This window comes from Sapajus apella, unplaced genomic scaffold (genome assembly GCF_009761245.1).
Source record: "Sapajus apella isolate SASKATOON/1434 unplaced genomic scaffold, GSC_monkey_1.0 scaffold33, whole genome shotgun sequence".
Lineage (NCBI taxonomy): Eukaryota > Metazoa > Chordata > Mammalia > Primates > Cebidae > Sapajus > Sapajus apella.
In genome coordinates, this window is record NW_022436973.1 from 21,844,568 (window position 1) to 21,869,794 (window position 25,227).

General features: G+C 41.5%; 1 protein-coding gene across 3 annotated transcripts in view; it reads left to right on the plus strand.

Moving 5' to 3' along the window:
* Positions 1 to 25,138, plus strand: part of RNF24 (ring finger protein 24) — a 75,139-nt gene extending 50,001 nt beyond the window's left edge. For all 3 annotated transcript variants that reach the window (XM_032295526.1, XM_032295527.1, XM_032295525.1), the window contains 4 exons: positions 6,653 to 6,695; positions 9,920 to 9,961; positions 21,183 to 21,262; positions 22,376 to 25,138. In XM_032295526.1, the coding sequence (XP_032151417.1) occupies positions 6,653 to 6,695; positions 9,920 to 9,961; positions 21,183 to 21,262; positions 22,376 to 22,514 (304 nt within the window). In that variant the 3' untranslated portion in view covers positions 22,515 to 25,138. The remainder of the gene's footprint in view (positions 1 to 6,652; positions 6,696 to 9,919; positions 9,962 to 21,182; positions 21,263 to 22,375) is intronic.
* Positions 25,139 to 25,227: the final 89 nt, after the last annotated feature.

Consider the following 25,227-nt stretch of genomic DNA (forward strand, 5'->3'; position numbering starts at 1 on the left):
GGGTTCAGGCAATTCTCCTGCCTCAGCCTCCTGAGTAGCTGGGACTACAGGCATGCGCCACCATGCCCAGCTAATTTTTTGTAGTTTTAGTAGAGACGGGGTTTCACCATGTTGACCAGGATGGTCTTGATCTCTTGACCTCGTGATCCACCCGCCTCGGCCTCCCAAAGTGCTGGGATTACAGGCGTGAGCCACCGCGCCCGGCCTAATTTTTGTATTTTTAGTAGAGACGGGGTTTTACCATGTTGGCCAGGCTGGTCTCGAACTCCTGACCTCAAATAATCCACCCACCTTGGCCTCCCAAAATGCTGGGATTACAAGCGTGAGCCACTGCACCTGGCTAGTGCCTGGCTAATTTTTAAATTTTTTGCAGACACCAAGTCCCACTATGTTCCTGAGGCTGGTCTTGAACTCTTGGGCTCAAGTGATCCTCCCATCTCAGCCTCCCAAAGTGCTGAGATTACAGGCATAAGCCACCATGCCCGGTCCATTTTCTTTCTTTACGTGAAAATGTGCTGTTTTCACGTAAAGAAATAAAACAACCCCATAAGCATGTAGATTATTTGAACTACAAAATTAATAAACTTATGAGAAAGCTATCGTTTTAAATTCATATATTAGGCAAGAAAGACTAAAAAATAATGAGCTACGTTTTCATGGAGCTAAAAGTAAAAGCCAATTAAACCCAAGAAAAAGTAAAAGTAAGAAAATAAAAAAGCTAAACACAGAAATCAATGAAATAGAAAATAAATGTATAATAGTAAAAATTGTTTAAACCAATGCTGGTTCTTTGGAAAGATTAATAAAGTTGATAAATCTCTAGAAAAACTAATCAGGAAAAAGGAAAGAAAATATAAATTACCAATATCGCTAATGAAAAAGGGACATTACTACAAATCCTATAAATATTAGGAGCTCACAAAGAATATTATGCATTTATGGCAATAAACTTGAAATTTTGGGTGAATTACATAGATTCCTAAAAAAAACAAAAAGAAGTATATCCAAACTGACACAAGAAAGAAAGGGCATTTATTTAAAAAAACAAAAGAAAAAAAAAAAACCCACAGCTTAACGTTGTACTTAGTGACAATTTAGACAGAAAGCTTTCCAGGGAAGCCTACTTTACCACTACTGTTCAGCATTGTACTGGAAGTTTCAGCAAGAGCAATTAGGCAAGAAAAAGAAGTAGAAGGCATCTAACTAGAAAGAAGTAAAACTGTCTTTGTTTGCAGATGATATGATCCTATATGGAGAAAATCCCATAGGATACACACACACAAAAACTACTAGAGCTAATAAATTCAGAAAACTTTCAGAGTCCAACATCAACATACAAAAATCAGTTGTGTTTTTGTACATCAACAATGAACAATCTGGAAAGGAAATAAAGGAAACAATTACATTTACAATAGCATCCAAAAGAATAAAATTCCTAGGAATAAAGTTAACCAGGAAAGTGAAAGACTTATACACTGAAAACTACAAAACATTGCTGAAAGAAATTTAAAACACAAATAAATATAAAGGCACCCCATGTTCATGGATTAGAAGACTTTATATAGTTACAATGGCAATATTCTCCAAGGCAATCTACAGATTCAGTGTAATTTTTATCCAAATTCCAATGGCCTTCTTTTGCAGAAATAGAAAAAGCAATCCTCGAATTCATTTCGAACTGGGGCCTCTAATAGCCAAAGCAGTTTTGAAAAAGAGAAACAAAATAGAAGAATTCATACTTCCTGATCAAAACTTCAAAAAGCTACTGTAATTAAAAAATTGTGGTCCTGGTATAAAGATAGACATATAGGCCTGGTGCGGTGGCTCATGCCTGTAATCCCAGCTATTCTGGAGGCTGAAACAGGAGGATCACCTGAACCCAGGAGGTGGAGGTTGCAGTGAGCTGAGATTGTGCCACTGCACTCCAGCCTGGGAGACAGAGCAAGACTCCGTCTCAAAAAAAAAAAAAATCCAAACGCTTTTACAGAGAAACTATTTAGAATTAGCAAGTCACTAAATACAGGATCAATATACAAAAAATACTCTTATATTATATAGGTAGCAAGAAATAATTAGAAAATAAAGATTTTTTCAATACCATTTACAGTAGCATTAAAAATCAAATGTCTACCAATGTGTAAAAGAGAAATTAAAGCTGTAAGTAAATAATGTTCATAGATTAGAAACTCAATCTAGCAAAGATGTCAGTTCTTCCTCAATTGATCTGTAAGTTTCATATATTCTCACTCAAAACCCCAAAAGGGTTTTTTTTGTTGTTTTTTGGTGGAAATTGAAATCTATATGGAAATACAGAGAACCATGAATAGCCAAGCCAGTTGTTAAAAAGAATAAAACTTGAGGATTTTTACTACCAGACCCCAACACCTGTTGTAAAGCAACATTGTTAAAAGAAAGTGCTGTTCACCAAGCACCTAGATCTCAAGTTCTAAATACTATTCTTCAATATCACTGTTACTTGGAAGAAGTAGCTAACCCCAGGGCTGGAGCACAGAATATATAAAATGAGTCTGAAACAAGCACCTTTTTGTGCCAGTATATAAGGAAATGCATGGGAAAGGATGAGGGCTTGTTGAAAGGACACAAGAGTCAACCTGAAGGACTCAAGGCCAGTCATTTTGAGCAACAAAGAAATAGTCATTATATCTGAGCGAGCTGAATGGAAAGCGCCACACTCTGAAATCTGATCGTGAGTCCTTTATTGCTGGCGACCAAGAGTCAGCTCATGCTCAACATCTCTCAGCCCCAAGGAAGGGGCTTGATTTCTTTTCATACCTTGATTTAGGTAGGGAAGGGGGAGCCTAGCTGAAGTGGAATTTTACAGAAGCAGAATGAGCAGGTTAGGGGAGGAGGCTGGTAACTAGGAGGCAGGAGGCTCCTGTGATTGTTGATTAACTGAGGAGGGTATACACTAGTGGTTCCCATGATTGCTGGTTACCAAGGAGGGGCATTCGGTACTTTCCATACAATTAATCAAGGGGTATTCACAATAGCAAGTGGGCTTGTCAAGCAGGATATGGTTACAACAGTTATGTTTCTATAGCTCTAAGTACAACATGACCCAGCACAGGAGCATGACCCAGATATGCACTCAAAGGAGAAATGGTGGGAGGGGTGAGGCAGAAGTTAAGATGGAGTCAGACTCTCAGCAAAATGGCGTCTGTCTGGCTAACACAGGATAGGTTAGCACATAGTGATCATACTGAACTATAACCCATAGGTTAAAACAAACATCCATGAATCTAGACTCAGAAATAATAATTGCACAAGCAAATGAGGGAACACATCTCTTCCTTATAGAAGAATTCCAGTTAATAAATGTGTAAGGAATTAGAGAACCACAAAACTACCATTAGGTAAACACTACAGTAATTGTTGCAAGCAAGGTGGATGCTAAAATCGGTGGGCAAAAGCTTAAGGAAAAATAGAGATATGTGTATAATTACAGCATATCTCCCTCAAATGTTTGCCAGTTAGAAAGGAAGAATTAGTAACTTTACAGTAGAGAAACCAGTGAACACTGTCTTAACCAATCTTAAATTGAAACCTCCAATTTACACCAAGAAAAAGTGGTCATACTTAATATGTCATCTCAAAGACAAGGAAAAACTAAGGCGCTCTCAACAAATTAAAGGTGGCTAAGGAGACATAACTAGATGTAAGATGGGATCCTGGATGGGATCATAGGACAGGAAAAGGACATGAGAGAAAAAACTGGTAAAATTCAAATAAGGTCTATACTTTAGTTAATAATATATCAATGTTAAAGTATCATATCAATGTTAATTTCACGGTTTTGATAATTGTACTATGGTTGTATAAATGTGAAAGCTGGTAGCAAGGTATATGTGAATTCTACTTTTTGCAACTTTTCTGTCTAAAATTATTTCAAAAGTTTTTAAAGTAGCATAATATTGACACAAGGGATATTGGTTGCGTAGCGTTGCTATAACACAGTGCCACAAATTGGGCAACTTAAAATGAGAAATGTAATCTTTCACAATTGCGAAGGCTAGAAAAGTTCAAAATTAAAGTGCTAGCAGAACCATGCTTCCTCTGAAGGCGCTAGGGCAGAGGCCTCTTCCTAGCTTCCAGTGCATACCAGCAAGCCTTGGCATTCCTTGGCTTGTCAGTGCATACCAGCAAGCCTTGGCATTCCTTGGCTTGTAGCTGCATCACTTCAGTCTCTGTCTCTGTCTTCACCTGGCCTTTTTTCCCATCTGTCTCTGCATATCCTCTCCTCCTCTCCTAAGGATAGCAGTCAAATTGGTTTTAGGGTTCACCTTAAGCCATTATGACCTCATCTTAACTAACTAATAATCTAAAAGACCCTATTTTCAAATAAGGTTATATTCTGTGGTTCCAGTTTGACATGGATTGGGAGCTGAAGGGGACCCATTCAACCCAGTCCATGGACAAAGATAGGCAAATAGACCAATAGAGCAGAGTAATATCAGCTCTAATAATGTCTGCCCACGTAATCAATACACCTGATTTACAACAGATGTGCCACTGCAATGCAGTGGGGAAAGGGGAAAATCTTGATGGTGAGTCAAATGAAAATATATATGAGGATAAAAAGCATCTGGACCCCTACCTCACAGCATATGTAAAGACCAATTTCAGATGGATCATAAACCTACATTTGATAGGTAAAATAAATTGTTTTCACAACATATTCAGGAGAATATCTTCATAGTCTTGGGATAGGCAAAGATTTCTTTAATGGGACACAAAAATAACCTAATTGGAAAAAGTTGATAAATTAGACTTCATTTAAATTTAAAAATTTTTCGAGCTTAACCTACAAAGATGCAAACACCTAGAACTCTTACGTACCCATAGGAGTAGAAATTGGTATGAGTACTTTTTTTTTCCCCCCTTTTCTTTTGAGACATGTTCTCACTCTGTCACACAGGCTGGAGTGCAGTTGCGCAATCCTGGCTCACTGCAGCCTTGACCTCCCAGGCTCAAGTGATCCTCCCACCTCAGCCTCCTGAGTAGCTGGGACCACGGGCTACATGCCACCATACCCAGCTAATTGTAGTTTTTGTAGAAGTGAAGTTTCACCATGTTGCCCAGGCTGATCTCAAACTCCTGGGCTCAAGCGATCCTCCTATCTGAGTCTCCCAAAGTGTAGGGGTAACAGGCATGAGCCACTGTGCCCAGCCAGTATGAGTACTTTGATTTTTTTTTTTTTTTTTTTTTTTGAGACAGTCTCACTCTGGAGTGCAGTGACACGATCTCGGCTCACTGCAACCTCCACCTCCCGAGTTCAGGCAATTCTCCTGCCTCAGCCTCCCGAGTAGCTGGGGTTACAGGCGCTTGCCACCACACCCAGCTAATTTTTTGTATTTTTAGTAGAGACGGGGTTTCACCACCTTGGCCAGAATGGTCTTGATCTCTTGACCTCGTGATCTGCCCGCCTCAGCCTCCCAAAGTGCTGGGATTACAGGCGTGCGCCACCGCGCCTGGCCTGGTTTTTTTTGTTTGTTTGTTTTTAAGACGGAGTCTTGCTGTCGCATAGGCTGGAGTGCAGTGGCATGATCTCAGCTCACTGCCACCTCCACCTCCTGGGTTCAAGCAATTCTCCTGCCTCAGCCTCCCGAGTAGCTGGGATTATAGGCACGTGCCACTACACATGGCTAATTTTTGTATTTTTAGTAGAGTCAGCGTTTTGACATGTTGGCCAGGCTGGTCTCAAACTCCTGACCTCAGGCAGTCCACCTGCCTTGTGCTTCCAAAGTGTTAGGATTACAGGTGTGAGCCACGGCGCCCAGCCTTGGTGTGAGTACTTTGAACTGGCAGTTCTACTCCTAGGCATATACTTGACAGAAATAAGTATATATATCCACTAAAAGACTGTAGAATTTATGTAGCAGATTTATTAATAATAGCTTCAAACAGGAAGTAAATATTCATCAGTACAATGGATAAATGCTATTATACTTATACAATGGAGTACTGTATGTCAGTCAGAAAGACAATTACTATAACAATATAGAAGAATCTCACAAGGCATTATAGACTGAAAGAAACCAAACACAAAAGAACATATACCAAATGATTCGTTTAAGTTCAAAAACAGGCATAATCTACAGTGTTAGAAATCAGGATAGTGCTACCTCTGGGGCATGGATATTGATTAAGAAGGGTCATTTTAGAGGGCTCAGGTGTGCTGGAAATGTACTATATCTTGATATGAGCAAGAGTTACCCTGATATTTACATTTTTTTTTAATTTCAAGATGTATACTTAAGGTTTTTATACTTCATTCGATATATGTTATACTTGTTTTTTCTAATTAAGAAAAAATATAAATATTATTGAAATAAGTACACTGTCAGTATAAAAAGAATTGAGTCATCTTCATTAGAATATTTGTTGTATTGAGATTTTTGCTTCAATCAGATTTCATTAGAATTTCCATTTGGGTAACATTTCATGGTTCATTGGGCACTTTCACATAACATAAGAGATATGTCATTTGGGTGTATATCAGGGTAAAGATTCTAATTTACATCACTTGAGCCATAAATGATATAAATTAATACCAAAAATCAACAGCTTTTTATTTTTTTCAAGTTACTGTGTTGGAAAGCTCAATATTGCATTACCAATTTCTGTCTTTTAGGCTAAGACATCAAGCACACAAAGAATTTTATGCCTACAAACAGGTGAGAAATTTAATTTAGATTGGCTTTGATTGTTTTTTCCCCCAAAAAAACTGAGAACTCTGATTTCCACTCATACTTTAAACTGGGACTGAATTTACCTGTGTTCATTTTGGCATCTCACTGCCAATTTGCAGTATAACATATCAACTTCATTTTCTTAAGTATTCTTCTCTTCTTTTATAAGCATTACTTGAAACTATAGAAAGTTCAGATAATATAATCATATAATTTAACAAGAAACTTGAGTCAACAGTTTGCTAAAGAGAAATGCTATAGCTTGTAATTCTTAAAGTAACTGTCAACTTAATGGAGTTCAGAGATACCATTAAGTGAAATTTTTACTTCCTTCTATATTAGAAGATATAGCAGTTCCTCAGAGGTGATCAGCTATGTTACAGTGATCTCTTATACTCCCTTTTGTACTTTAAATGTTAGCTTATATTATCCACTAGAACTCTGCAAACTTGAATCATAGCTGTTAATACTGTACCTAGTCCTTCACTGATTTTGTCTTTAAGTTAATGTGCTTATCTTTTCTTGAAGGCCAAGTACAATTATTTTTTTCTTCCATTAATATTTTACCACTGACACCAAACAAGGGGCCTAGATTTTCCTTTGGCCCTAAGCATTAAATTCTTAATTTTTGTTACCCTTAGCTTTCTTGTTGGGTAGTGAGGAGCTTCAGCTTATTTGAGTCTTTAACCTTGCTGACACTGATGTTATAGGACAGTGTTACCACTTCAGGACTGCATATCTTTCTGTTCATCTTTCATCTATGTATCTTTGAAATCTGAGTTCATTGGCACATTCCCTAGATGTACATACTGATGTCCTTAGGTAACTCCACACTCTTCCCTGTAGGTCTCATGTGAGATCCATAATCAGCGTTGAGTATTTTAGTGTTTTTTTTTTTTTTTTTTTTTTTTTGAGACCGGGTCTCTGTCACTCATGCTGGAATGCAGTGGCACGATCACAGCTCACTGCAGTCTTGGCCTCCTTGGGCTCAGGTGATCCTCCTGCCCTTAGCTGGGTGTGGTGGCGCACATAGCTGGGGCTACAGGAACAAACACACCACCACACCGAGCTAATTTTTGTATTTTTTTGTAGAGATGGGTCTCACCATGTTGCCGAGGCTCCTATCATAATCTTTTGTTTTGTTTTTTGGTTTTATCTGGATTTGAGACAGGGTCTCACTTCTGTCACACAGGCTGGAGTGCAGTGGTGCGATCTCAGCTCACTGCAACCCCTGCCTCCTCGGCTCAGGTGAGCCTCCCAAGTAGCAGGTATTACAGGCATGCACCACCACACCTGGCTAATTTTTGTATTTTTTGTAGATACAGGGTTTCACTATGTTGCCCAGGCTGGTCTTAAACTCCTGGGCTCAGCCAATCTGCCCGCCTCAGCCTCCCAAAGTGCTGGGATTATAGGCATTAGCCACCGCACCTGGCCACCTGTTATAATCTTGACAACCTACAAGATATTTGTATGTAAGCTAACTAGAAAGTAAAATTGGCCTTTGCAGTCACTTAATAAGTGAAATTGACTGATAAAACTAATCAAGTCATAAGATGTACAGTAAATTTGATGTTTGAAATATGTTGGCTAGGAAATTTAATATATCCCTGTGAGGCCAGATACTAGCTTCTGGTTGTGATTTCTGAAAATATGATTTGCCCTCAAATCTATTTTTAGTTCGGGAATATAAGACACCCAAAATTAAATTTTACTTGCCTAATTTTTTTCATTTTAAGATGAAATTTAACTCTAATAAGCTATGTTTAGTCTCAGAGTTTCTTCTTAAATAGTAAACTTCCTTCTTATCACTTGGCATTCATTTTAACTACTCACCACGGAGTCAAAACTTTCAAATTTAAGATTGACTTACTTTTTTTTTTTGAGATGGAGTTTTGCTCTTGTTCTCAGGCTGGAGTGTAATGGCGTGATCTCTGCTCACTGCAACCTCAGCCTCCTGGGTTCAAGCAATTCTCCTGCCTCAGCCTGCTGAGTAGCTGGAATTATAGGCAGGCACCACCACGCCCAGCTAATTTTTGTATTTTTAGTAGAAACAAGGTTTCACTATGTTGGCCAGGCTGGTCTCAAACTCCACTCCTGACCTTAGGCAAACCACCCACCTGGGCCTCCCAAAGTGCTGGGATTATAGGCATGAGCCACCACGCCCAGCCCAATTTACCTTTTAATCTTTCATAAATTACTAGTTAGTCCCATCAGTCAATGCTGTGTTTTACTGAATTGTGAGGCAGTCGGCCTCATTTATTTTCCCCCCTTATTAGCACTTAGTCCAGATGGGCATGTGTTGTTAATCTCTTTTCTCAAAATTTAATCTATTTTCGAAGAGTTTTCTTTGAGACAGAGTTTCCCTTTTGTTGCCCAGGCTGGCATGTAATGGTGAGATCTCAGCTTACTGAAACCTCTGCCTCCCAGATTCAAGCCATTCTCCTGCCTCAGCCTCCATGTAGCTGGGATTACAGGCATGTGCCACCACGCCCGGCTAATTTTTTGTATTTTTAGTAGAGACAGGGTTTCTCCATGCTGGTCAGGCTGGTCTCGAACTCCCAACCTCAGGTGACCTGCCCGCCTTGGGGTCCCAAAGTGCTGGGATTACAGGCATGAGCCACTGCGCCTGGCCTTCAAAGAGATTTTTTAAATTGCTTGCTTTCTTTTTTTTTTTTTCTGAGACAAAGTCTCCCTCTTTCACCCAGGCTGGAGTGCAGTGGAGCAGTCTCAGCTCACTGCAGCCTCTGCCTTCTGGGTTCAAGAGATTCTACTGCCTGAGCCTGCTGAGTAACTGGGATTACAGGCAGGTGCCACCCTACCTGGCTAATTTTTGTATTTTTAGTAGAGACAGGGTTTTACCATGTTGACCAGGCTGGTCTCGAACTCCTGACCTCAAGTGTTTTGCCTCCCAAAGTGCTGGGATTACAGGTGTGAGCCACCGTGCTCCACCAAAATTGCTTTTTAGGAGAATATTGCATCATTGCTCAAGTTAAAAAAATGTTGCTACAATGATCTGTCTTAAACTGTAAAAGAAATTCTCTCCAATATCGAATATGAGGGAAATGAGCTGTATATACAAAAGAAAAATATTCGTGAGTATAATGAGAAGTATTTAAAATTACAGATTTATATACTCCAAGAATATTATAAAAAAAATAAATAAATTACAGATTTAAATGGGCTTAAGAACATACTTTTTTGTCTTACAGGTTATATTAAAAGAGAAAGTAAAAGAATTGAATTTACATGAGGTAAGTTGATGATAAGTAATTTAATCTTTCGCCATTTTCTGGTAGCAGTGATATGCTGTGGTATGTTTAAACACTTTTATTTGCAGTAGTTGAAAAAATTAGGCTTATTTTGATAGGGGTAATGGAATATTTGAGGGTGGAATCACATAAGAATCAATTGTGTGAATGCTTTACGAGATTAATATAACTCATACTTTTAATAGGGATGACACCATTTCATAGCAGCAGGGATGCTGTAAAATTTCATAGCAGCAGGGATGCTGCTTGCTCTCCATGCTGTATGAATAGGAAACAAATATGTTAGTTTTTCTACTCAAGATGAGTATGTACTAATTTCCCCATTGAAAATGTTCCCAGTATTTCTTTCTTACCAGTGGTACAAAGAAGGGAGCCATTATCTCATGGGGCAGGGATTTGAGAAGGTAAGACAGATGGAATAGGGGAAGAACACATAGGTAGAGATATGAATCCTTGGGATTGTTTAGCTATTCAGTTGCATAGTTGGGTCATAGGTGCCTTGGAACTTAAGTACAAGCGGGTGTATGTATCCTGCTATATACATTAAGATACATAGCCTGTAAGAATTCTTTTTAATTCTGTTCCTTGTATTGCCTTTCACTACGAATTTTCAGAGTTTTTTTTTTTTTTTTTATCACCCTTTCTTTCTCCCTTTCTGGGTTTTCTAATTGGTGTTTAAAGCAAGGACTTGGAAAGCTGTGTTTTGTAATAGCTGTGTTGTATACAGCCTAACCATGGTGAAGCTAAATTGCCAGTCTCTTCAAAGAAAGTTGATTTGTTAGGTTATTTGAATAATAATAAAAATAATAATTACTGAATACTTTGAAATCATCTATTGCTTTTTTGCTCTTTATGCACATTTTTTATCAAAGATTTGATATGTTTCTGTTTAATAGCATTTAGACCTAGCTTTGGATTAAACTGAAGCATTAATTACTGTTTGATTTTTTACTTTTCCCAGAAGTTAATTTTGACACACAGACAAAATTAACATGAAGTAGTAGAAGGTGGTCTGTTTTCCATTTGGAGTCTTTTTGATGACCATAAATGAAAATATTACATTTTTATCAGGTTTATCTGGAACAGAAGTCTTCCATATTGGTTTGACCTATTAGTTTAGAAACTTTGTCCTGAATAAATACACTATGTTGCATCAATATGTATCAGAATTCATATCCAACTACACCCACCAATTCCTGTTTCGCTGAAGCTGGCCATTTGTATGTAGTCTTGGATTCTTTTTCACCATAGTCTTCCCAGCTTTGGTCATGGTGAGTTGCTTTCTCCATTGAAATTCTTTTGCACCTTTTTCAAAAATCAAATAGCCATATTTTTGTGACAGTATTTCTGGATTCTCTATTATAGTCTCTTGATTTATGTGCCTGTTTCTTCATTGGTACCACGCTGTCTTGATTATTATAGCTTTATAGTAAATCTTAAAATCAGGTAGTGTGATTCTTCTAACTTCATCCTTTTCCAAAATTGTTTTAGCAAGTCTAGGTCCTTTACCCTTCCATGTAAATTGTAGCATCAGCTTGTCTGTATCTACAAAAAAAAAAAAAATCCTGCTGGGATTTTGATTCATATTGCATTAAATCTATAATTGTGTTTAGAGAGACTTGACCTTTACCATGGTGAGTCTTCTCACCTGTGAACACATTATGTCTTTCCATTTATTTATTTATTTGAAGCTCTGTTGTTTGGTGTATACACATTGAATATCTTCTTGGTGAATTGACCCTTTTGCCAAGGTCTGTCACCGGGCAGGGTGGCTCACGCCTTAATCCCAGCACTCTGGGAGACCGAGGCAGGCAGATCACCTGTGGTCAGTAGTACAAGACAAGCCTGGCCAACATGGTGAAACCCCATCCCTACCAAAAACACAAAAATTAGCCAGGCATGGTGACGGGCACCTGTAATCCCAGCTACTCGAGAGGCTAAGTTAGGAGAATTGCTTGAACCTGGAGGTAGAGGTTGCAGTGAGCTGAGATTGTGCAATCATTGCACTCCAGCCTGGGGAGCAAGAGCAAACCTCTGTCTCAAAACAAAACAAACAAGTCTCTCTTCATCCCTGGTAAATTTCTTTGCTTTGAAATATTTGTCTAGGCCAGGCACGGTGGTTCACACTTGTAATCCCAACTCTTTGGGAGGCTGAGGTGAGAGGATTGCTTGAGCCCAGGAATCCAAGACCAGCCTGGGCAACATAGTGAGACCTCATCTCTGCAAAAAGAAGAAAATTAACTGGGCATAGTGGCACATATGTTGAGTCTCAGTTACTTGGGAGGCTGAGGTGGGAGGATTGCTTGAGCCCAGGAGGTTCAGGCTGCAGTGAGCCAAGATCGTGCCACTACTGTCCAGCCTGGGTGACAGAACAAGACCCTGTCTCAAAAAAATAAGGAAATATCTTTCTGATACTAATATAGCTACCAGCTTCCTTTTCATTATTTGCATGGTATGTGTTTTTCCATCTTTTTCTTTTTTTTGGAGATGGACTCTCGCTCTGCTGCCCAGGCTAGAGTGCAGTGGTGCAATCTTGGCTCACTGCAACCTCCACCTCCTAAGTTCAAGCAATTCTCCCGCCTCAGCCTCCTGAGTAGCTGGGATTATAGTTGCCCACTACCATGCCTGGCTAATTTTTGTATTTTTAGTAAAGACGGGGTTTCACCATGTTAGCTGGGCTGGGTCTTGAACTCCTGACCTCAGGTGATCCACCAGCCTCAGCCTCCCAAAGTGCTGAGATTACAGGCATGAGCCACTGCGACTGGCTTCATCTTTTTATTTTCAATCTACCTATTGAATTATATTTGAAGTAAGTTTTCTAATAGATAGCATATAGTTGGGTCATGTTTCTTTATCCACTCTGCCAATATGTCTTTTAATTGGTATGTTTAGATCATTTACATTCAATGCAATTACTGACACGGTTAGAATTAGGCGTACCATTTTTTGTTTGTTTGTTTTCTGCTTTTCTCTCTTTTTCATTCTGTTTTCCTTTTATTGCCTTCTTTTGGGTTATTAGAACATTTTTTATTATTTCATTTTAATTTATCTATTATGATTTTTACCTTATGTCTTTGTATAGTTTTTTAGTGGTTGCCCTAGGGGGTTACAAAATAAATATTTAGAATCAGTTTTTTAACACTCCAGTTGGATCATAGAGACATTGCCACAATATAGATCTCCCCCTTTTTTCCCCCTCTTTGTGCAGTATCTGTCATATTAAATCTATATACATTGAAAAATCCCATCAGTGTAATATGTCTTTTCTTTATCAGACACATTTTTAAAAACTCAAGAGGCAGGCATCTGCCTGGAGTCCAGAAGATTGAGACCAGCCTGGGCAACATGGCAAAACCCCATCTGTATAAAAAATACAAAAAATTAGCTAGGTATAGTGGCACATACCTGTAGTCTCATCTACACAGGAGGCTTAGGTGGAAAGATCACCCAAGCCTCAGAAGTAGCTGCTGCAGTGAGCCGAGCGTTGATTGCACCACTGCACTCAAGCTTAGGTGACAGAGTGAGACCTTGTCTTAAAAAAAAAAAAAAAAAAAATTCAAGAGGGGAATAGCCTTACATTAATCCAGATTTTCACCGTTTCTGTTGCTAGGCATTCCCAATGTTCTAAGTTCCTTCTTATGTCATTTCCCTTTTATCTTCATAATGAACTTTCCTTTAGTAATTTTCTTAAAGCAGGTCTTCTGGCTATGAATTCTGTTAGTTTGCCTTCATCTAAGAATATTTTTATTTCACCTTCATTCCTAAAGGATATTCTTGTATATAGAACTCCAGGTTGACAGTTGTTTTAGCACTTTAAAAATGTTATGCCTGTTTCTTCGGGCCCTTCATGGATCCTGATGAAAAATCCAGTCATTTGAATCATTCATTCCCTATCAGTAAGGTATCATTTTCTCTGGCTGCTTTTAAGATTTTTTCTTTTTCTAGTTTTCATCAATTTGATTATGATGTCTGGGCATGGATTTATTTGGATTTATCGTGTTTGCAATTTACTCAGCTTCATGAATATGTGGGTTTGTCTTTTGGCAAGCATAGGAAGTTTTCAGCCATTATTTCTTCAAATTTTTTTTCTGCATTTCACTCTTTCTGTATCCCAAAACTCCATTGACAAAAATGTTAGAACATTTGTTGTTGTTCCACAAGTCTTTGAGAATTTTCTTTTTAGTATTTTTGAATTGCATGAACCAAGGAGTTCAAGACCAGCCTGGGCAACATGGCAAAACCCCATCTCTACAAAAAAATACAAAAATTATCCATGTGTGGTGGCATGCACCTGTAGTCCCAGTTTTAGAATCAGTTTTTCACTGAGGAGATGGGAGAGTCACTTGAGGGTATAATGGGAAGTTGATGGTATAATGAGCCAAGATTGTGCCACTGTACTCTAGCCAGAGTGACAGAGCAAGACTCTGTCTCAAAATTATATACAAAGGTTGGGTGTGGTGGCTGAGGCCTGTAATCCCAGCACTTTGGGAGGCCGAGGTGGGCAGATCACCTGAGGTAAGGAGTTCAAGACTAGCCTAGCCAACATGGCGAAACCCTGTCTCTACTAAAATACAAAAATATGCCAGGCATGATGGCTGGTGCCTGTAATCCCAGCTACTTAGGAGGCTGAGATGGGAAAATCACTTGAACCCAGGAGGCAGCAGTTACAGTGAGCCGAAATTGTGCCATTGCAGTCCAGCCTGTGTGACTGAGCAAGGCTCCATCTATTAAAAAAACAAAAACAAAAAACGATGAGAGCTAATAATGAATTCATCAAGTTTCCTAGATATAAGATCAATATATAGGCCAGGCACAGTGACTCACATCTGTAATTCCAGCACTTTTGGAGGCCAAGGTAAGCGGATCACCTGAGGTTGGGAGTTCAAGACTAGCCTGACCAACATGGAAAAACCCCCTCTCTACTAAAAACACAAAATTAGCTGGGTGTGGTAATGTAATCCCAACTACTCAGGAGACTGAGGCAGGAGAATCACTTGAAACTGGGAGGCAGAGGTTGCAGTAAGCTGAGATCGTGCTATTGGACTCCAACCTGGGCATCAACAGTGAACCTCCGTCTCAAAAATAAGTAAGATCAGTATATAAAAACCAGTTAAATCTACACACCAGCAATTAAATTAGGAAGATTTCATTTGTAATAGCATCAAAAATAATAAGATACCTAGGAATAAATTTAACAAAAGAAGCCCAGATTTATATGCTGAAAACTATAAAACATCATTGAAAAGATAATAAAACCTAAATAAATGGAATGACATCCCATGTTCATTGGTTAGAAACTTAATATTGTAAAGTTAGCAGTAGCATCCAAAGTATTTACCAAATCACCTTTTTGAAAATCCCATCTGCTCTTTTTATGCACAAACTGACAAGTAGATGAATTCTAAAATTCACATGGAAAGGATTTCATTCACATGGAAAGGATCCAGAATAGCCAGAAGAATCTTGAAAAAGAAGAACAGAGTTAGAGAAATCACACCTCCCAATTTCAAAACTTACTATACAAAGTATTTAGTGTGACACCAGGTATATTGATAGCTATATAGATCAGTGGAATAGAATTGCAAGCCCAAAAACAAATTCAAACATTTATGGTCAATTGATTTTCAACAAGGGTGCCAAGACAATTCAGTAGGAAAAGAATCATGTTTTCAATCAGTCATGCTGGGACAACTGGATATCTATGTGCAAAAGAATAAATTTAGACATCTACCTCATACTGTATACAAAGATTACTCAACAGTTAATCAAAGATCTAAATGCATCAGCTAATATTATAAAACTTTTAAACATAAACAGGTGAGCCCAGTACCATGGCACATGCCTGTGATCCCTGCTCCTTGGGAGGCTGAGGTGAGAGGCTGGCTTGAGTCCAGAAATTTGAGACCAGCCTGGGCAACATAGCAAGACTCTGACTCTTAAAAAAAAAAAAAAAAAAGAGGAGAAATAAACATAGATGTATAAATCTTCATACCCTTGGATTGTGCAATGGATTATTAGATATGACATCTAAAGCACAAGCAAGTGAAGAAAAAATAGTTAAACTTCATCAGGCTAGCCATGATGGCTCATTCCTGTAATCCCAACACATTGGGAGGCCAAGACAAGAGGATTGCTTGAGCTCAGGAGTTTGAGACCAGCCTGGGCAACATAGCGAGACCTTGTCTCTACTTAAAAAACAAATTAGGCCGGGCGCGGTGGCTCAAGCCTGTAATCCCAGCACTTTGGGAGGCTGAGGCGGGTGGATCACGAGGTCAAGAGATCGAGACCATCCTGGTCAACATGGTGAAACCCCGTCTCTACTAAAACTACAAAAAATTAGCTGGGCACGGTGGCGCGTGCCTGTGGTCCCGGCTGCTCGGGAGGCTGAGGCAGGAGAATTGCCTGAACCCAGGAGGCGGAGGTTGCGGTGAGCCGAGATCGCGCCATTGCACTACAGCCTGGGTAACAAGAACGAAACTCCGTCTCAAAAAAAAAAAAAAAAAAATTAGCGGGTGTGGTGGTGTGTGCCTGTCATCCCATCTACTTGGGAGATTGAGGCTGGATGAGCTGGAGGATTGTTTGAGAGGGGGAGATTGAGGCTGCAGTGAGTTGTGATGGCACCACTGTATTCCAGCCTGGGTGACAGAGCAAGACTGTCTCAAAAAGAAAATTTAAAACTTTTATACTTCAAAGGACATTATCCTGAAAGTGAAGGCAACCCACAAGGAGAAACTGTTCACAAGTCTTATATCTGATAAGGGTCTGGTATTCAAAATGTACAAAGAACTCTTAGAACTCAGTAAGAACTCTGCAAAATAAAAAGGTCTGCAAATATTTCTCCCAGTCTTTTCATCCTAACAGGATCTTTTGCAGAACAAAAGTTTTTTAGTTTGATGAAGTCCAGTTTATCTATTTTTTCCTTCGGTTGCTTTGCATTAGGTGTCATGTGCTTTGGTTGTTCTTAGGTTGTGCTTCTGCTTAAGTTGCGTGTTTTTGATGCCTATGAATGTGCAGTTGCTCTAACATCGTTTGTTGAAAAGGCTATTCTGTCATTGAAATGCTTTTTACACTTTTGTCAAAATTAGTTGGCTATCTGATAAGGGATTTCAGTCTAAAATATATAAAGAACCCTTACCATACCACTTAATAATAAAAAGAAAGGCCAGGTGCAGTGGCTCATGCCTGTAATCCCAGCACTTTGGGAGGCTGAGGTGGGCAGACCACGAGGTCAGGAATTCAAGACCAGTCTGGCCAACATAGTGAAACTCCGTCTCTAGCCGGGCATGGTGGTGGGCACCTGTAATCCCAGCTACTCAGGAGGCTGAGGCAGGAGAATCACTTGAACCCGGGAGGCAGAGGTTGCAGTGAGCACAGATCGCACCATTGCACTCCAGCAATGGTGGGCGACAGAGCAAGACTCTGCCTGAAAAATATTAATCATAATCATAAAAAAATAAGCCAACTAATAAATTGACAAAGGACTTAATAGGCATTTCTCCAGAGAAGATATGCGGTAGTCAGTAAGCACGCCATTGTTAGTCATTAAGGAAATGACCCCTTTACACCCACTAGGATAACTGTAGTAAAAAAGACAAGAATAAGTATCGGTGACTATATGGAGAAATTGCAACTCATATGTACTGCTGGTAGGAATGTAAAATGGTACAGCTACTTTGGAAATCAGTTTGGTAGCTCCTCAAAAAAGGTAAACATAGAGTTATTGTATGACTCAGCAATTCCATTCCTTGCTACATACCCAAAAGAATTGAAAACAAGGACTCAACCAGATACTTGTACAACAATGTTTATAGTAGTGTTGTCCACAATAGCCAAAAGGTAGAAACAACCCAAGTGGCCGTCAGCAGATAAATGGGTAAACAAAATGCAGTACATACATATAATGGAATATTATTCAGCCATGAAAATGAGTGAAGTACTGATATATGTTTCAATATAGATGACCCTTGAAGACATTTTGCTAAAGAAGCCAGACATGAAAGATTACATAGTATATGGTTCCATTTATATGAAATGTTCAGATTAGACAAATCCATCAAGAAAGAAAGTAGATTAGTAGTTAGTCGCCAGAGATTGGGGAAAGGGGAGAATGGGGAGTGACTGCCTCTGAATATGGGCTTTTTCTGGGTGGGGGTGGCATTTGATGTAGATGTTCTGGAATTAGATTGTAAAGATGGCTGCAGAAATATATACTTTAAAACTGCTGAATTGTACCATTACTTAAAGGAGTGAATGTTATAGTATTTTAATCATATCTCAATTTTTGAATGGTGATGGGAAGTCACACTGGAGAAATAATCTCATTGAATCTGGAAAGGAAAGTTTATTTGCAAAATATGATCTGTAAAGGAAAGTTGTAAAATGAGTTTGGTTCTCAGAGAACTTCTAGGAAGTCACCTGATGCTTTTCTCTTTTTGTGATTGCCATTGACTTTGGTCACCTTTAGCATTTAACGTGTCAGAGTTTATCTTGTGTTTTCTCAGGAGGCTATCGTTTTAGGATTTGTTTATTCAAAACATAATAATGCATTATACTATTAATAGCAACTCCATTTTGGAAAGGCTACTAATCTAATTTTGGGTCCTGGAAAAGTAAGTGAATAAAAATAAGCAACTCATCCAACCTGTGCTTCAGTAGGATCAGTGCTGAATCTCCAGAGGACAGTCCTGACCCTGTTTTGGAAGGCAGGACTGGGAGGAAAACTGGCTGTTGAAGGCCAGATGGCCAATCACAGTCTAGGAATGGGAGCATCATTCCCCCTTGTCAGGTGAGAAGCTGAGGCCCAGAAAGATAACCACTAGGCTGAAACTGCTGGATTCTTACTTTACCCACAGCTTGTTCTCAGCCTCCCTTCAGAAAACAAAAATGAGTTTAAGAACAGTGCTTCCATTATAAAATGTAGACGTCAATAAAAACAACGGATTGGTAGACTGCCATACTGTGTCTTCAGCCCTGTCCCCCAAGCTGAGCTGATGACAGCCCTCTGTGGGGTGGGGCAGGTCATGTCCTTATTGTACAGATGAAGGAACAGTGTTCCGGGAGGAGTTCTGAGGGCAGAGGCCACATAGCTAGTGTGTCTGAGCCAAGGCCAGCCACCTATCCTGCCCTCCTCCCTGCTCCCGTGCCATCTTAGTGGGGAGTTATCCATTCTCCCCCTCCTTCGAAGATCCTGTCTGTCGTACACACAAGGCCCTGAAAGCTACCTCAGCAAGGATGTTTAAAAACCAACACGGCACTGGCCACTGGGCACCAAGAGCCACATGTCCTGCCTAGATCATGTTACATAACTGAAGAAGACTGGGTTACATGTTACAGGTTAAGAAACTAATGACAGCAGAGCCATCAACAGTCCGGGCTGGAAATGGTGCTGGCCTGAACCAGGATTGGGAATGGATAGGGAAGCAAGTAGGGAGGAAGGAGTTCAACCACTGGACAGGGGAGAGAAATGCTGCAGTAGCACATCAGTGCAACAGACCTTGCCACCCTCCAACTAAATGGCCTCAAGCAACATTCTTTTCCTGAGCTTCTGTTTCCTCGTCTGTAAAATGGGTCAGTGTGGCAACACATGGTGTCCACGGGTACTGGTGAATGCCCAGGAAGCAGTATGGGAACCAAGCCCCTGGGCACGAAGGAGAAGGCCTCTCTCCAAGCTATGGAGACTAGTCATCGCCTGAGAGCAGTCCTAGCCCCATCTGCACATCTTTATGAGTTAATTTAGTGAGCCTTCAGTAACTTTTTTTTTCTTTTTTTGAGATGGAGTCTTGCTCTGTCGCCCAGGCTGTAGTGCAGTGGCACTGTCTTAGCTCACTGCAGCCACCGCCTCCTGGGTTCAAGTGATTCCCCTGCCTCAGCCTTCTGAGTAGCGGGGATTACAGACGCATGCTGCCACACCCAGCTAATTTTTGTGTTTTTAGTAGAGATGGGGTTTCACCATGTTGGTCAGGCTGGTCTCAAATTCCTGACCTCGTGATCTGCCCGCCTTGGCCTCCCAAAGTGCTGGGATTACAGGCATGAGCCACTGCACCCGGCCGTCTTCAGTAACTTTTTATATGACAAAGACAGACACTGACAGAAGGACAGGCCCAAAGTGGGAGGCCCCAGGAACTATAAATAGCATGTTACTGCAAGCTGTACCATAAAAATGGGAGAAAAGATTGCCAGGGCTTGGGAGTCAGGTCTATGCTGCTGAGCAGGTAGAGAACCCAGGGAGGCCCAGCCCTTTGGCACACCAAGAAAGCGACAGCAGGTTAAGCTGGCGGATGTGAGAGTAACCCTCCTTCAGTCCCACGCTTCTGAGGCACTGAAGTAAGGCAGCTGCCTCTTGCTTTCTGTCTTCTCCCATCTGCCTATGTCCTTGAACATGTGGGAAAGGAAGAGCAGGAGACTCTCATCCATTTGGACCTTTTTTTTTTTTTTTCATTCATTTATTCTTTCCTTTTTTTTTTTTTTTTTTTTTTTCAAAAATAGAGTCTCACTCTGTCACCCAGGCTGGAGTACAGTGGTGTGATCACAGCTCATTGCAGCATTGACCTCCTGGACTCAAGCAATCCCTCAAGAAAGATGGATCCTCAGCCTCACTAGGCTCACACTACCACGCCCAGCTAATTGTAAAATTTTTGTAGAGACAGAGTCCCAATCTCTTGCCTAAGCTGGCCTTGAACTCCTGGGATCAAGCTATCCTCCTGCCTTAGCCTCCCCAAAGTTCAGGGATTACAGGTATAAGCCACCGTACCTGGCTGGGCCTGTTTCTTTTGCCTAATGAGTTATGAGTCCTTTCATTTTTTTTTTTTTTTTTTTTTATAGTTGGAGTTGCGTTTTTTTTTTTCTGGCTGGAGCGCAATGGCGCGATCTCGGCTCACCGCAACCTCCGCCTCCTGGGTTCAGGCAATTCTCCTGCCCCAGCCTCCTGAGTCGCTGGGATTACAGGCACGTGCCACCATGCCCAGCTAATTTTTCGTATTTTTAGTAGAGACGGGGTTTCACCATGTTGACCAGGATGGTCTTGATCTCTTGACCTCGTGATCCACCCGCCTCGGCCTCCCACAGTGCTGGGATTACAGGCTTGAGCCACCGTGCCCGGCCATGAGTCCTTTCAAATGGTTGAGCCTCAGGAACCTGCCCTCTACTTTGTACCTGGGAGGGTACTTAGCAGACACTTGGCTTCATTTGTACCTTTGTCTTTCAGCTCTGTGCAGTGTGTCTAGAAGACTTCAAGCCTCGAGATGAGTTGGGGATTTGCCCATGTAAGCACGCCTTCCACAGAAAGTGAGTATTGGTATGGAATTATTTAATGAGACCCGAGTTTGAGGGACATGGACCAACTTCTTTTAAGTTTTAGGGCAATGCCAGACAGGCTTGATGGCTTCATGATTGGTCTGAAATGTAGAAAGTTGACAGCACCCTGCAGGTGGGATGTGTGTGTGTGTGTGCATGCGTGACATTAGGAGAGAGCAGAGTGGTGGAACATGACCACCACATCAGGACTATGGGCAGAGAGCCAAGTGAGCCCATAGCACTTGCAGCCCAGGCAATAAATAGCCCTTTAGCTGGAATTTTCCAATGAGAGCCTCCATCTCCTAAAAACGTATTTAAATCAAAACCATTGTTATTTAAAATCAACGTAAAGTCTGGATATAAATAGTAATGTGAGGCCCTTTCCTCCACTTCCTGCAGATATATTAGTATTTCTTCTTCTAATTTTGTGTTTTGTATTTCTATTAGAAAATTTTATTTTTCGGCCGGGCGCGGTGGCTCAAGCCTGTAATCCCAGCACTTTGGGAGGCCGAGGCAGGTGGATCACGAGGTCAAGAGATCGAGACCATCCTGGTCAACATGGTGAAACCCCGTCTCTACTAAAAATACGAAAAATTAGCTGGGCATGGTGGCACATGCCTGTAATCCCAGCTACTCAGGAGGTTGAGGCAGGAGAATTGCCTGAGCCCAGGAGGCGGAGGCTGCGGTGAGCCGAGATCGCGCCATTGCACTCCAGCCTGGGTAACAAGAGCGAAACTCCGTCTCAAAAAAAAAAAAAAAGAAAATTTTATTTTTCCTACTTGCCACCTCCCTCCTCAGTGTACTTTGTTCTTTAAGAAGTCATGGGCAACTGAGGGAATCACATGTGATGTGTGGCTTCACACGCAGAAGATGGGAGGCTCTGGAGAAGGAGGAGTGGATTGCTGACTCCTTGACCTCTTCCCCCTCCTTCCGTCTGTCTCTTCCTTCTCTCCAAGGGGTGACATTGTTCACTACCTAGTTGGGGAGCTCCTTGGACCATACAGCAGATCTTGTCTGGGTGACAGATAAGTTCACTCTTCAGCACAACAGCTGTGCCATGAGCATAGGACTGATGTTTTCCCCCTGTGGTGTCTCCTTCTGCAGGTGCCTTATTAAATGGCTGGAGGTTCGTAAAGTGTGTCCCCTGTGCAACATGCCAGTTCTACAGCTGGCCCAGTTGCACAGTAAGCAGGACCGTGGACCCCCTCAGGGGCCCCTCCCCGGGGCAGAGAACATTGTATAGCTTACCACAAGGATCAGACTGTTGCTGGACACAACATCTGTGTGGAGCCAGGAAGAACACAAGTGGTGTCTGTATTGGCTGCTCTCTATCGAGGACACCAGCTGCCACTTCTTTTGCTTCATGAAGAACTCTTGGGCCAGCCAAGCTGGGAACCTAGGTGTCTGGGTCTTATGACAACCAAAGCACTTTGACACTACCCCCTGCCAAGAGAAGAGGAGTGGATGAGCCTGCGGGTTTGCCTCAAGAAACTTCGTGAGAGGCTCCTACTACATTACACTCTCTCTCCTGGAGCCTCATCTCTGTGTCAAGCAGGAGGGTAAAGAAGAGAACTAAGAGCAGGTCGTTAAAGCCACACCCCCACCTTCAGATGGATGGGTTTCTGTGCAGGCTGTGCAGGCCTTTGTAGCAGCAAACCCTCCTGCAGCCATTGAGCCAAGTAAAACCAGCATAACCAGCCACAAGTGGTTGGTGAGGCAGTGCCCACAAGGCCCATTTATATTCCTTTGGTAAGACCATCTTGGAACCCAAGGGCCTTGAGTAGCAGTGTCCCTCGCCACCCATTTCCCCCTCAAGATCACAACACCTGCTGTCAGATCATCTGAGCTGAAAACATTAGATACACTTGGAAAGGCCTGGTCAGAAGCCATTTCCTCTTAGCATTCCCCTTTCTATGCACCAGTGAGGCTCATCGAGAGCAGGGCATGGACCCTGAGCCCACACTGTCCTTGAGTGATCCAGCCGGTTGCCCACATCCCCACATGTGCAGTGTGGTTTCATTGCAGCTGCTGTGGGCCCACTGCCTCAGGAGGGAGCCACTGTGAACCCCTCAAGTGGCTCCAAAGAGCAGCGGCTTTTTGAGAATGGCCCATACTCCTGGCCCAGCTGGACAAAGGGGATACCAACCGCTTGGCCTCTCCCCCTCCTCCTTCCATCTCTTCCCTCTCTTGCCCTCTCTCTCTTTCCACTTCAGAAAAAACAAATGCCTGTCATTCAGTTTTTAACACTTTATCCCAAATAAGATCCCTGTGTAATTCTGAAGCCGGTGATCCACTCGGAATTGTAAATAGTTTCAGGAAGCTCCTGCAGGGCTGTCCACCGTTGGTGTGTGCCTCAGTATTTGGACTTGCGAAACTGAAAGTGTATTTATAGGAGAGAAACGCATGCTGCTCTTGGCTCTTTCTGTCCAACTTTTCTAGAAATGACTCAGTCCATTAGGATTTGTGAATATTGTATAAATTAGCTATGGAAAGCAGCAGTAGGTCAGATGGAAAATTCTTTTCCACAGCCCTGCTGTCTGCCTCCCTCCATCTTAGGAGCACCTGCCTCAATTCCTCCTCAACTGCTTTGCTCCTCTCCATCCCACAGATGTGAGTGGGGGAGGTTTTTCACACAGTCTGTGTGACAGAGAATGGATGGAGGAAGCTTTGCTACTCTGCTCATGGCATGACTCCAGGATTTTTTTTTCTGGAATCCAACCTCTATCCTCTTATGAGAGGGAACCTGTCCTTGGCTCAGGTGGCTGGGGTCAGATGGGGGGAAATTTTCCATTAGTCTAGAAAAGTGCTGGACAGAATCCAGTTTGGAAAACTACAAATCCAGTTGGCCAAAATAGGCCATTTCCTATGTGTGACCTATTTGTGGTATGCCAAACTGGACTGCTTCCTAAACAGGACAAGGAAAGTGAGGAATATTTTTATATGAAAGCCTTAGCCTGTCTGGCACCCATGGAAAGAACTATCTGTGCACTCCTGCTTTCACCATCTTTTTGCATTCTCTGTTTATAGCACGATAGAGTTAATGCTGCAAAACACGCAGTTTATAGTGAACTGTTTTTGGTGACCAGTGTCAGAAGGAGGCTTGCTTCTGGACTAGCGTCAGTAATGGCCAGCAGCCACCATTTTCCAGGGAATGGCCATGGAACAGATGTCACCTCTCTGTTATGGGGCTCTAATAGGAAAGAGAATGTTTTTCCTCTCAAAAGAGGAACTTCCTATGATCAATACTGCAAATTATTGCTGCTCACAGCTTTTGTAGGATTCTAGTCTTTCAGTTGCAGCCTTTTTCTGTCCCTGTGAATCAGTACTAACAAAAGACAGCCTCACCAAGTCCGTGTATTTGAACAAACAAAAATTAATTCATCTCCCTGTGTCAGAGCCACAGGCATGTTGAGGGGGTTGATACGTAGCACTGGACCAGGGCACACAGCCCAGATAGTTCCAGCCATGAGAGGAAAGCACAAGAATGCTCTGCACTCTGCACTCGGCACCAGCTTGGGTCTGCTTTGCCCAGATGAGGGACCACTAACCACCTTCTCAGCACATGTGAATGTGGAGTGATTTTAAAATGCATTCCTTCTGCTAGAATTGGGCTGGAAGCTGGAACAGTGAGAGTTTTTTCTGCTCATAGTCATCTCCTTTTCTTGGTGCGACGTCCTTCTGCAGCAAGCTTAGTGTCACTAGCAGTAGTTCCTGCAACTCCTATCAACACAACCCAAATATCTGCTCCCTGCATCTGGGGTCCTCCACCAGGTTCCTGTGCATCTGCATTGCTGTACATGCAAATAGAAGGCCTTTTAATTTACATCCTCCTTTAATTCTGATTAAAATCACAGGGTTTTTGTTTGAGAGACAATCCATTTTTTAAAGAATGTGTTAGGGATCCCTTTATACTCTCTTGGCTGAGACTTGAACCCCTTTCTGCATCTTTCTCCAGG